Source organism: Pituophis catenifer, unplaced genomic scaffold, assembly GCF_029215685.1.
Source record: "Pituophis catenifer annectens isolate HBS135680 unplaced genomic scaffold, rPitCat1.0.hap2 SCAF_3, whole genome shotgun sequence".
NCBI lineage: Eukaryota > Metazoa > Chordata > Lepidosauria > Squamata > Colubridae > Pituophis > Pituophis catenifer.
Window position 1 is genome coordinate 143,111,380 of NW_027256883.1, and position 14,193 is coordinate 143,125,572.

At 36.0% G+C, this 14,193-nt stretch overlaps 1 protein-coding gene across 1 annotated transcript in view; it reads left to right on the forward strand.

Moving 5' to 3' along the window:
• The window catches only part of ERICH3 (glutamate rich 3), a 50,089-nt gene that overhangs the window by 20,217 nt on the left and 15,679 nt on the right, over positions 1–14,193 (forward strand). Inside the window, exons 7-9 of the mRNA XM_070941081.1 lie at positions 1,905–2,091; positions 7,830–8,098; positions 12,439–12,753. Coding sequence (XP_070797182.1) covers positions 1,905–2,091; positions 7,830–8,098; positions 12,439–12,753 — 771 coding nt within the window. The remainder of the gene's footprint in view (positions 1–1,904; positions 2,092–7,829; positions 8,099–12,438; positions 12,754–14,193) is intronic.

The window sequence follows — 14,193 nt, forward strand, 5'->3', positions numbered from 1 at the left end:
TTTAACAAAATGCAGTGGGTTAGATTAATTTTTGGATGGAGATGCATGGTTAATAAAATGCTTGCAGGGGTAAAATGAATACCAAATTATCTACGTACAAGAAGCTATAATATATCAGTGTGAACTGTTTATCGCTCCAGAAGGGAAATGAATGCAGGCTTGAGGTTTGATTCTGAATGTGAATCAATGGTGATGATGTTGACTTAAGCAAAGCTGTTCCAGGTATAATTGCTGGCAGAAATGAGGGAAGAATAGCATGCTGGGTGGAATTAATCTCATGCCATGGTCCTGGGCTATTGCTGAGGAATGATAACTTTTCTATCATTAGTTATCATTTATTTAATTTGTCATAGTGCTAGGCACTATGTGGAAATAATGTAGTCTATGCCCAAAGGCCTTAAATCTATATTAGACTGACTGGTTAATGACAACAACAGGGAAAGAGGTCAAGGAGTAAGCAGTTGCTAATGAAGAAACTGTTAAATAAAGCTGGAGTGGCATTTGAGAAAGCCATGGATTTTTATTTTTTTTTAAACTGAGGTTATAAAAAAAAAAAGAAAGAGAACAGCAAAAAAGAAGGACTGATCCATAAATATGCAAGTGAAGAAAGAGAAAAAGAAGCATTACAAACTTGCAATAAATGATACTCCACTTTTTAAAGCATTACTAATAAGATTTGACAAGGAGAATGCAGAAGTATGTACCACAGTGATCCAGGCAACAGTTGGAAAGTAGACAGAAGCAAGATTCAAACCAGAAAATATACCTTTATGCAATCAGCAGTTATCTTCTCTAGTTTTACCCCTTAGTTTTGTCTACTTAGCAGTGCCATTATTTTTTAAAAAAACACTAACTAGGAAATTTGAGTGCTTTGATATACCTAAAGTGGTATATAAACTAGATTATTCTTTATTGTAATCCCAGTGAATATTTGTCCTGCTACACACACACAGACACACACCTCTGCTATTTGCAACAGGCATAATACCTCCTCTAACTTAAATGTAATTTTTTTCTGTAGTGTAACTAGCTGGTATATTGATGCAATCATTCCATGTTGAGGTAAAAGCTTTTGCCCTTCTACATTGGAATCCTGATCTTTATTTAGTCAGTTCTCATCTAGACTATTCAAATCTGTGCTTTATTTAGAACCAAACAAGGTGTGGTGGTACTAGCAAGAAAAAAGCAGCTTTGCAGATAGTAGTGTCACATCTTAGTTGGTGTTAAGTAAAGTACAGATTAAAATAGTCTCTATGAGATCTGATAAAAGAACAATAAAGGTCTAAATAAGCATAAGCGGGTTTGGGTGGAAATGGATCTTGATAACCCAGAGAAAAAGAGATGGATTTAAATGTCTGCTTGGAAGTAGTTTTATTGGTGTTAGTATTCATCAAATCAGTCTGTTTAGTCAGATAGTAAGGAAATAGTATGTGGATGTATGAATGTTGAAACTAACACTAGATTATTGTTTTTATAGTTGTTTTGTATTTAGGAAAGCTCTCCATTTTAAATTTATTCCCCTTTATTAAATTATGTTCATTTATTTAATGAATCCTGTTCATTTATTTAATGTATCCTATTCATTTGTTTAAACAACCAAGGCGGTGAAAATGTCCCATATCCTTTCCTCCTCTAATTTTTTCCACAACAACATATAAAATGTTTCTGCACCTTGAAAACGTGCCAAAGATAATTTGAGCATGGATTTCTCCTAGAAGTACTACTTCTGTATGTAGGTATGATCCCTTTGATTTTGAAACATGCCACCTGCAATTTACAGCTTGAATTAGTACAGTCTTGGAAGAAAGGGAAATATGCTCGTCTTGAACTGGCTCCTTGTCTATCTTAAATGTGGTAAAAAAGTCCATTATATATACTTCCCCTCTGCTTTTTCTCAACCACAGAAACGTTTCAGTTCATCTCCAGGAGGCACCACGGCTTCCCCTTCAGTCTCACCTTTTATCTCAATGGAATTCAGGTGGACCGATTAAGTTCTTGCTGCGAATATAAGCATCGGAAAGGTACTCGGCTAGGAGGCAAGCATGGATACTTTGGTTTCGTCAATGTGGAAAGATCATCTCCTTGCTATAGGTATGCTTTGATATTGATATTGATCAACACAAAGCCAGAGGAGAACTTGTAACTGTTCTATGGAATGTTTGACCATCTTCTGCATGCATTTTGATTCCAAAATATTATTAACAACCTTTTCCATTAATTTTACAATTGCACAATTGATTCTCCTTGGAAAATTTGGGAAGACTGTTATTTTAAGCCATAAATTACTTCAGATCTCTCTTACCTAAGCTTCAAGACGTGAATGATTTTTTTGTATAAAATCAGAATTTGATTATTTTTTGGTAACACATAACATTCACCGAATCATTAATTTAGGTTATAAAATAGGATTGATTAAATCTTTTCCAACTATTTAATTTTTATATCCACTTTCGCCTGAAAGCTGCAGAGAAGGACTTATGTTTACTTAAGCCTATTTGAGAGTTCACAGAATATTTGAAGGGAAGATGGGGCACAGTAAGGTTGTTACCAGCAGATTGTCCTCATAATCTGTGGCCTCAAAAGATTCAGAGTTTGATTGTAAAGTTAGAAAGAAACATCTTTACATATTCAGCTGAACATAATTAGAATCATCTACATGATTGTGGATCTAGTTCATTCAGGCTTTCCAGTGGTGTGGATAATTTTAGCTGCATTTTTGAAGATCCCCCATTTTGTATACTTTGTTCCATAAGCAAAAGTCTGATAATGTTGACAATAAAGACTCTACATGTTTGGTGGCAAATAAGCAATCAGAATGCCAGTTATTTCAAAGGGGCAGTGAAGAATAGATTTCAGCTTGGTAAACTTGGTAAACTTAAGGTATCTATTTATATAATGTAATGGCTTAGTTTGTTAAAATAGTTTGTTCTTTTTGATCATAGTCCTTTTGTGATATATTTTGAAATTCTATTTCCCTAGATCAGGAGTGTCAAACAGAAGGCCCGTGGGGTGCTTAGTTTTGTCTCCTGAGCTCCATTTTCTGGCAGGGATGCAGGAGGCCGTTGTGGTTGAAAACGGGGTGCGTTTTTGCTGGCAGGGCTATCAAAACAAACTAAAACAAAAACAAAAGGAGAAATGTTTCCCCTTTTGCATTTGAACATGCAAGAAGGGACAGGAAAGAAGAACGGGAAAGAGGAAAGACAAACAAAAAGAAGGAAAGATGGAAAGAGAGCAAGGAAGGAAAATAAGGAAAGAGGGGAAGGGAGAAGAAAGAATGAAGAGGGAAGGAAAAAGAAGAAAGGAAGGAAGGAAGGAGATTATAATGCAAGTGAGGGAGGGTCTCAGGGAAGTCCTGCCTTAGCACTTGGCCACCACAGGTGACCGTAACACCTGCGGTCAAATGACATTGAGCTAGATCCTACAGCCTAGGATGTTGTAGGTTGGTTTTGGGGAGGTATTTTTGGCTCAATTCTATATCACAGAGCAGTAGACATATATAGTAGTTCTTGGTTACTGTTTAAGGCCGAAATTCCTTTCAGTAAGATATTTATTTACAATTTGTGAGCATTGCAATATTGAACCTACATTTTCAAAGTATGTTTAAAAAGTACAATATGGAGAAACGTAAGATAAAAATTCAGAAAGATGATTCATATATTATGTTGTTTCAAAAGACAGGCTCTTCTGGGCATTCTCTGTTTGAAAAAGGTATTGATTTATGTTGATTGTGCAAATAAAAGAATATGGCATTTATTTTTAGTCTAGGCCAGGAACCTTCTTTACATCTTTGCCAGAAATGAAAACATCCATTTCTTCTGTAATATTTTCATTTCTTTGATGTGCAAAGCAATGACAGACCAAAAAAGTGGTGCACATTTCCCCACTGGGAAAAATATTGTATAAACAGCAGTGAACAAAATAAGGAAAGGAAAGAAATAGAAACCCCCAGAGAGTCAAATGATTTTTCCGATAAGTATACTGCACCATCCAGAAACACTTCACTTCCTCTTCAGAGTCAGATTTGCATGATTAATGTAAATGTTATGCTATCTCTAATGTGATAAGCGCTTTCTGAGGACTGGAAAGCATACAAATTCGAGCCATGGTGATACTTTTTCACTACATTTCTAGTCTAGCCGTATAGGTGTGTTTATATGCCAATTTATTTTGACAAAAAAATCAGGCAAGAGAATAGTAAAATGCCTTGAATAATTACTCTGGGGAACCGTGTATTCTTATGACATATCGTTGTTATGCATTTTAATCATTTTCATTGATTTTGCTTTGCATAAAAACTCCTGTAATCTTCTCTATAAGCAGACTTTTTTTTCTTCCAACTGCAGGCTATTTTGTTAATTGATTGATTTGATTGATTTAGATCACGCCTTTCCAACCAGATGGCCCTTAATTCGCTAGCTTACCTAAGCATTGGGATAGTAGGAAGAACCCCAGTTATCATACAACTATATTGTAGCCCAATGGTTCTCAACTCGTGGTCCATGGACCTCTGTGGGTTTGCAATATCATCACAGAGGGTCCATGAAGACTTGAAGAAATGTTATGATTTAAATCTTGAGTTAAGTCTTCGGGGCCACAAAAGATATTAAAAGGAGGTCCCTAGTGAAGAAAAGCTTGCGAACCAGTGTTGCAGCCCATTGTGAAAGCAAAGCCATTGAAATATTAAATGCCTATTAAAACTTTGTTTATATAGATTATCTTTCAACATATGGGCGAGGTTGACTTTCTTTATACATTATTCAAATTTATACAGCCACCTATCTCATATGTATGACTCCTTAAAAGCAACTACAATAAATATAAAAAGAACAAGTAAAAAAAGAACAATCCAAAAACATATATTAACCATCATATCAAAAACCATAACATTCATAACCAAGATAATCATAATAACAACACTTAATTCAATACCTGGGACAGCTTTGCCACATTCTCTGCTTCCCATGCCTGATGGCAACACTATGTTTTCAGGGTCTTCTGAAAAGCCAGCAGAGTTGGCCTATGTAATTTCTTGGGGGGGGGGAGGAGGGGGCGGGGGCAGGCATATGGTGTTCTAAATTAAAGGTAATATAGTCTAGATAATATAGAATTAAAAGAATGTTGCAATACTGTCGCAGTTGAAACATCAAGAGATTAATCAAACAGCAGTGGTCTCACCATTCTCCCACAGATAACTTCTCATAAAATTATTATGAGATTATAACAGGTGAGATGGATATCTTCTAAATCAAACAAACAAACAAAATATGAAGTGTGTTGAAAGTGGTTTCTGAAAGGTACCTAAACCTCCACTGTGAGATTGTCCTTATGTTTTAAGGATTTGGTTTTGTTTTATGCTTAGCTAGCGATCCTCTTGGTTTTAAATTCTCTTAATTTTAATGGTTTTTAGTCTTTATTTAATCTTTTTTTATTTTAATTGTTTCATGTTATCTTTTTATCACTTTGTAAGCTACCAAGAGTTGCTTCAACAGTGAGGTGGGCGGCACATACATTTATTAATATACAGTATAAAAACCAAATATCACTCACTCATCACAAAATCTCCAGAACTGTAAAGCCTACAAACTTGAAATTCGGCATGTATGTTCCTCTTGGCTTCTAGGTGCTCGCCAAGAAAGGATTTTTTAAAATGACCATCAGATCATTAGTATTTTATGTACAGTATTATATTCACATGCTCTGATGCTAAGGAGTTAGATGTTCTACTCCCCCTCCCCACCTGAAAGGAACTCTGTCCCAACTGCCAGTTGCCTTATATTAACACACTCTGATGCTATCCCTTTGCTAAACTGGGCGTGGGTGTGGCCAGCGCATGACTCATCCCGCCTGCAGGCTGGGACATTCTATTCCCCCTCCCCCTCTGTACCAACTGCCAGTTGCCTTATATTAGCACACTCTGATGCTATGGAGTTACACATTTTACGTTAAGTTTCAGGCTTTAAGTGTCAATTTATCACGCCTGATCACATAGTTTTGTAGCGAAGCATGGATGTCCAGCTAGTATATTTAATAAATAAAAAAATGACCCATGGAATAACTTTTTATATCTACAAAATCTGGAATATTTGCTCTCCAGAAATCTTTGAATTCTTAATTTGGAATTTAATTGGGGAACTGTGGAAGAAATCTTACACATATTTCATTTTACAGAAGTATTTTTTTTAACTAGAAACATTTTTCTCAATGATTTTGTTCATTCTGTGTTCAGTGAATTCTGATGTACAAATGTACAAATCAGTACATTTGCTTTTTCTCTGAAAAATTGTGTCAGCTATTGCCCTCAATTTTTACATATATTATTTTATTAAGCCTATCATGGGAAAATGGGGAAGGGAAAAGTGGGGAAAAAGAAGTGTAGAATAAAGGGGAAAAAGTAAGAAAAGCATTAAATTCTGAATCTTCAGCGCAGTAGAATAAAACTAATATTACAACCTCAACATTTCACTTTTACATTTACTTTTTATCTAATATGTACTAGCCGATTTTGTCACAAGCTTGCCTAATCTTGCAAATTCCAAAGTCAAAGTTTCATTTTTTTCTGTCTCCAGCACAAAATTCAGAAGCAGTTTTCAAGCAGAAGCAAAGTTGGATGTATTTTTTTGTCTGATTAAAACAATTAATATGTCCATCTCTGCTAATTCAATCATTTTTTTCAGCCATTCTTTCATTGTGGAAATTAGTGTCTCTTTCCCTTTTTTGCATGTATAGCATTTTTGCTGCGTCAACCTATATAATGACAAATTTCTAGATTTTTTTTTTTTCAAATTCTTTGTCCATTAAACTTTAAAGAAAAGTCTCTGGTTTGATTTTTATATTTATTTTGAGAATCTTCTGTATTAAAATATGAATCTTATCCCAGTAATTCTTTCCTTTGTCACAAATGCATCAAAGATGATAAAAAGTTCCTTCTTTAACATTTACATTTCCAATATATATTTGAAGCACCTTATACATCTTTGACAATTTGTCAGGTTAATTACCATTGGTACATCATTTTATAAACATTTTCCTTCAAGTTATAATTCAACATAAATTTTTAATCCTTCATCCACATGTTTTTCCATTGTACTAGCATTACATCATACCCAAAATTATTTGCCCATTGAATCATACAATGCTTTTCATATTTATCCTCCAAATTCAGTTTCAATAACAATTTATAAACCTTGGCAATAATAACATGTTCACCCTTACTTCACAGTACAATTTCAAATTCATTTTTACATATTGTACATTTTTACAATCCTATAAATTTTTTGTCTAGTTTAAATCTTTCAATTTAAAGTATGTAGATCAATGAGAGACACATCCTTCTGACTCCAACTCTTCCTTAGACTTAAGAGTGGCTATTGTCCTCAAAATTGATTTTATAAAATCAATTGCCGCTATTTTCCCTTACATTAAGCTTCATCCAGCATTCCTTTTTAAAAAGACTTTAAAAACTCTGCCCTATTTTCCCTTAATGCATTATGAATCTATTGATCTGAAGATGGACTGACAATGGAAATTCACCTCCCTCCCGGAAAGGACTCCCTCTCACGATACAGTTTTTCCACTAGAATCAATTAGCTGATAAAACGATTTAAAATTTCTCCAGCTACTTTGGTAATGCTTGTACAATTCCAATATACATATAACTTTTTGTAGTATATTGTTGTATATCCATTCCTGGTTGTTGTTGTTGTTGTTGTTGTTGTTTTAGAAAAAAAAAAGAAATGCAGGAACTTGCTCTGATTTTATTTTTTAATAATCCCTAGAATAAGACACTTTTAGTAGTATGTTTTCATAATATGATATTAAATTTTTATCAGATGTATCATTACAATGGGCCTGGATAAAAAGCCTACACCTCCAAAAAAGAAGACCCTTGAAGAAAGTGCAAAATTGGAAGATTGGAAGAAAGAGGAAGTGACACACAAGCCAAAAGAAGAAAAAAAAGTATTACCGACCCACTTTCCTTCAGCTTCTGCGTTAAAGAAACGAGCTGCAGAACGAGCTGAAGAAAAGAAATTGGAGACCAAAAAAAGAGAAAAAGATAGAGATGAATTTGAGGATACCCAGAAAACTGCTATTTATGAAGGTATGGTATGAAAAGAATAGGTGAGTTGGTCAGTGGGGGTTCTTGGTGCTCTCACAGAACACCAAGGACCCCTCATTTCAACCCTGAGCTACAGATATTCTCCTTTATCAGTGTAAGTTGCATGAAGGAATCCCTTAAGCTGAATTGATCTGAAACAGCCATCCTGAATCTACTGTCCTCCAGGTGTGCCATATTTCCCAGAGTTCCCAAGGCGGCAGTTGTTATTATTATTATTTTTTTTATTGAAAAAGTTTTCAAATACAGATTTTTCCCCCTTTTTTCCCCCCTCTCCCTCCCCCTCCCTAACCCCCCCCTCCCCACCCCACCCATCCCCCCCTGTGACTTCTTCATAACAAAAAAAACCTAATTCATAACAGATTACTTAGTCCCTCCTCTAGATATTGACCTTTACTTACTAAAAATATTATTAATATTATAACATCCCCCTTTATCCATACATTTCAGAAAAGAGAAAAGAGAAAAGAAAGGAAAAAAAGGAAAAAAAAAAGACATTATACTATAACATTATAAAATAACTTCTCCACTTTAAAACTATACAATAAGTCCTACTTTAACATTTAATCTTCTATGTATATTACTATAACATTTCAAAGCAGCCTTCCCCATCAAATCTAGTTTAACATTTATTCCACTCTATCCATTTCCTCCACTCCCCTAAATATATCACTTAAAAATCCCTTTTCTTAGACTAATCAATCTACTAACTAGCTTATTCACCCACTATCAAGCAAAATTACCATACACAACATTTCTTAATATCTTTGATTCACTGCCCACACTACTTAAAAAATATATGTCTATATTTCCATTATATCTAAATAAAAAAAAGAAAAGACAATAACTTTAAATTTATAATCCATATAGTATCTTCTTTAAGGTCTTTCCACTGGATTGGTAGAACCAGCATCCATAATCGGGTAACATAACTTGCTGGTGCAACAGTTTATTCAAGATCTTCAATCATATCTGCCCCCATCAGTAGTAAATATCTTCTTATATATATAAAAGTAAAAACAACCACCCGAGTGACATTATAATTATATTCCATATAGTAATAATTGTGGGTTTCATCAGGATTATTAATTCCCGTCATCGTAGTGGGTAACAACCCGATCTTCTGCATGCCCCAGCATAATTCTCTTGCCTTGTAATTCAAAATAATATAATATATTTATCAACACAAAAAAAAATATTCCAAAATGGATAATTCAAATCCATCAGTTTGAGGCTCATTTCACGTCCCCAAATTACGGCCATGCAGAGATCTGCCACAATCTTCAGGATGATATTAACCAATACGTCGCCTCATCTGTGTTTACACATAATCATTCATATTTTAAAGTCACTGGCTTCACTGTTGCCTGATTTAGAAATTTCTATTTTTATGCCACCTATTTCTTTTTTTTTTTCTTTACTTTTTGTGGGTTTGGTTTCCATCCTAGTTCCTTTTCTATAAATTGTGTATCATCTGGTCGGATTTTGTTCTGCTTTGTAGATTGGTCTTGTTGGTTTTGTTTTTGTATCTCATATTTCTTTTTTATCCCTTGTATTTCTCCTAATTGGTTTCCATGCTTATCCTTGCCTTGATAAGTCATCACATTAAGGTTAGATGCCACTTCTCTCAGATTTGTAGATAGTCCAGCTGGGGTATCCAATGAGTCCAAAGGCAATTCATCTGGTACAGTCTCTATATTTCGATATTTTACCTTTATTTCCGGCTCCTTCTGCTTATCCTGTATTATACCTGAAGATGTTAAGTTCATTTTCAACCTATTTTGATAAAATTCTTCCGCTCTTTCAACAGTGTTTAGCTGATATCTTTCTCCTTGATATCTAAATATAATACCAACTGGGGCATCCCACCTGAATGAGATATTTCTCTTTTTTAACTCATTCACCAGAAAACCAAATTTCTTCCTTTCCATCAATATCTTAGGTGGGAGTTCCTTGTAAATCCAAATCTTTCTTCCATGCAATTGCAACTTAGAATTGAAGGAATTTTGCACGATGTTATTCCTAATTTCTTTATCTGTAAAATAAATCACCACATCTCTAGGCAATTGCCTTTGCTTGGCAATCCAAGAATTGATTCGATAAACTCTGTCAATCCTACAAAACACTTCATCAGGTTGAACCTTTAGAATCCCAGCTAGAAATTCAGAAGATATTTTCCTTAAATCATCTCTATTATTTTCCTGCAAACCTCTTAATCTTATCGCATATTCTGTGAAATTATATTGTACCATTAAAATCTCTTTTTCAATCTTCTGTTGCAGATTTTCTGCATTACCATACTTTTGATCAGCATTCATTTTAGGTTTTTCTTCTAAGCTATTATCCTGAATGTTTATCAAGTCATTTTCAATTTTTTGGATTCTATTATCCAATTTATCTTGAATTCCTTCCATTTTAGACTCTAGTACATTAGTATTTGTGTCCAACTGCATCATAAATTCTGTAAAACCATTAGCCATTTTTGAGAATTTTTTCTCCAAGAAATCAAACTTAGATTTCACCAATTCTTTAATTTCCTGCTTAAATTTTTCAAATTGCTGATTCACAATCTCCTCCCTTCTTTCAATCTCTTCTATAAAAAATTCTATTATATTAAAATCAGGTCTCTCAGACTGAAGAGTTAAGACTTGTTCCTTTAAGTTGTTGATGGGGGAATCCCCCCCCCCTTCTTGTTTATCTGACTTTATGAGTCTCAGTGCCATGTTTCCGCCCAGGCAGACTTTGTTAAAAAAGCAAGAAAGACTTCTTTCCAATCAACAACAATATCAGGTCTCCAAGGGAGAGAAAAAGAGAAAAAAAACACAGGAGCGAAGTTTTGTCTACAAATGTAGCCAGTGGTATTTATTCCGCTACATTGTAATAATAAAAAATGGAAGGACTTTCGCTTTCAGCCTCTCCTCCAGCCGACGCCATTTTAAAAGGCTTTTTTTTCCTCTTTCTTTTCCTCCTCTCTCTTAAGTAGTTTCTTTTAGAAAATCAGTAAGATACTTGCGGTTCAGTATTACAGGTCCAGCTCACATTTTCTTTGAGTAGTCTGTTAAATTTGCAGGCTTGCTTTTGACGCCTGGCTCTGCATCAGCCGAGGTCTCCCAAAGCCCGGAGCAGCGGCTGGGGATACGGGGCATCTCATCCGCTCCGTCCCAAAAGTAAAGGAAAAACTCTTGGGACTCCGCAGAGAGTTCTACCCACCCCTGCCGGCTCTATCTCCGTTTCCTCATGGAAACAGAGTTTTTTCGAGCCGCCATTCCGTTGTGAAGGCGGCTCTGACAGGCGATGGAAGCTGACGATCCCAAAGGAACGTCTGGCGGCGACAAGCAGCAAACCAGAAGTCCGGCAGTTGTTATTATTTCATCCTTATCATCAATCACTCAATAAAACCAAATAGTTAAATAGAATCCGATGTGCAATAGGAACTGAATATCTTATACTAGTTGTTTTGATGGAGTTTCACAAGCAGAATAGAGAGAGATCAACATAATCAGATCTATGCTGTTTTGGTCACAGTTTACTGATAATAATTTGTTGACTTCAGGGGGCAGGGGGATGTGGCCAGGAGGGGTGTGGCCAGCTCAACATCACTCGTGTCGGAGGTGACTGTGGTGGCCCGAGCGATCTGCCAGCAAAAACGGGCTCCTGAGCTCCGTTTTTGGCTGCGATGGCCTCCTGCAACCCTCTGCCAGTGAAAACAGAGCTCAGGAGAGTTGTGTGAGGCCTTCACTAACTCCATTTTCACTGGCAGAGGTGCCACGAGCCAGGCCTTCACTGTTTCCAGGGTGGTCCTGCAGGCCAGATCAAAGCATCCTGCAGGCCGGATCCAGACCCTGGGTCTTGAGTTTGACACCCCTGCCTTAAATAATTCCTTGTTGTTTCCTGGCATTGTAGAACATGGGGTGGGAGAGGGAGAGCAAGTGAAAGAAATAAAGAGGTAGGGCTTGCCACAAAAAAGAGGAAGTCAAGCTAATCTCCAAAGCACCTTGAGGGCAGGGCAAGAAGCAATGGATGGAAACTAATCAAGGAGAGAAGCAACTTAGAATGAAGAGAAATTTCCTGACAGTTAGAACAATTAATCAGTGGAATTAATTGCCTCCAGAAGTTGTGAATAAGAGCAGAGTGAACATTTAAATTTGACAGAAAAACACATTGTACAGCTTCAGTCCAGTGTTAACTTTGATGTTGTTGCTATTTTTTTAGGGTTAAGTACAAATAGAAACAAAACCTCATGGACTTAACCTTTTGGGGGTTAATGAGAACCAGTAATAATATGCAATCAATTTCCTATCTCACAAGATATCATTTTATTTCAGGATATGAGGAAGATTTTGAAGCTGAAGAAGAGAAACCAGTTGAGAAAGTTGAGAAAATTGGGAAAGTTGGGAAAGTTGAGAAAGTTGAGAAAGTTGAGAAAGTTGAGAAAGTTGAGAAAGTTGAAAAAGAAGCACGTGCTGATGATCAAATGAGTGAAAAAGGGAAGCTGCTCTCCGAAGGGGAAACAGACCGTTTTGATCGTGAAAGGAAGAGGAAAGTCTCATCACAGAAATCTTCACGGACTTCTGATAGTGAGCGAGATGAAAGTGAGGGATATTCGGAAAGCTACACAGAGGAAGAGGAGAGAAAACATGGTTAGTTGTTTTTTTTTCCCTTAAGCTAAAGTATAGCATCCTAATATCTTTTTAATATTTCAGAGGACTCTTCATTTTCAGGGTCATGGTTAAGTACCACTTAGAGTTGGATTTGCATTTGTTTATTCATTTGTTTATTCATTTGTTTATTCATTCAATTGTTTATTTACTATTTATTTATTTATTTATTTCCCATGTTGTTATTATTCAGTCTGATTCTATATCTGTTAAGACAAAGAGGAGTGTAGGAACAGGAATGAAGTTGATGTTTACAGAATGAAATATTACAATGTCTGTTATGAATTATGTCTGCACTTCATACCTGAACTGCAAATGCTCTTGTCATTGCGTAGAATAAAATAGACACTATTCTACTCTGTATAAAACAAGGCATAAGGGGAGCTTTGCTTTCTCATTTTTAAAAATTTCCCTCATAACCATGTTACAAGCTTTTTCTTCTCTGTACTCTCCTCTGTACTGTTGTCAAATCTCAGGTTCTCGGGATGCTCCTGTCAGTTGATCTTTGAATACTTTCTGTGCCACTTAACTAACAAAATCTCCCTGTGGGAAAGATTGAGAAGATGAGAATATATTCTTATAAACTCAAACAGTTTGTAATCCATGGTTTGCACTAGAAGAAAACAAAGGCGAGCGTACAGTTGATCACTTTGTTTGCAAAGTCTGGTGGTATGAGCAATGATCTGTTCTATGCATTGTCTTTTCTGAGTTGGAGGCATATTCTTCTCCCACGTTTTTACCACTGTCTTCCAGGGCAGCCAGTAGATGTCACTTTAGCATTGTAAAGTGTCAACTACTATAAGAGTATTCTCCCTCTGCGTGTCTGCTTGCCTGCCTGCCTGCCTACCTGCCTGCCTGCCAGCCAGTCAGCCAGCAGTGGAAGAAATCTCTTGTCCTATCTTTGTGATCTTGCACTTTATGGTCCACTGTTTTACTCACCCTCACTTGGTCCCCACAATGAAATGTCCCAACCTCAAGGTGAAAAATATGTGTTCATGGGCCAGCTGGGTTCTAGGCAGGGAACAAAAGCTCAGTGTGGTGAACGCTCAATAATTATTAGCACAAGGAGATTAAAATGTCACAGGATTTGTTTCAGGAGCATAAATAAGATTTTGGGTAACCTCTCTTTTTTCCAGTCAGCATGACTGATGGAGATAATTATTTCCTGTACGTATTTGCAGCCACCCACTTTCATAAATAATCTAGTGGGAAGCATGTATCTCATTTCCCATTCATTAATACAAAAAGTGTAGAAGCGGGTCTAAAGCAAAGCACATTTGCAAGATTATGGAAGCCGCCAGCTTTTGGGCTTTCTGTCGATACAAAGCTGATTTCTTCTTGCTTCTCTTCTATCTTACTGTTTTTGATTTGGCTGTTGCGTATTCCACTGTTGCCACTGAAGCTGTTCCAGACTTTTCTATG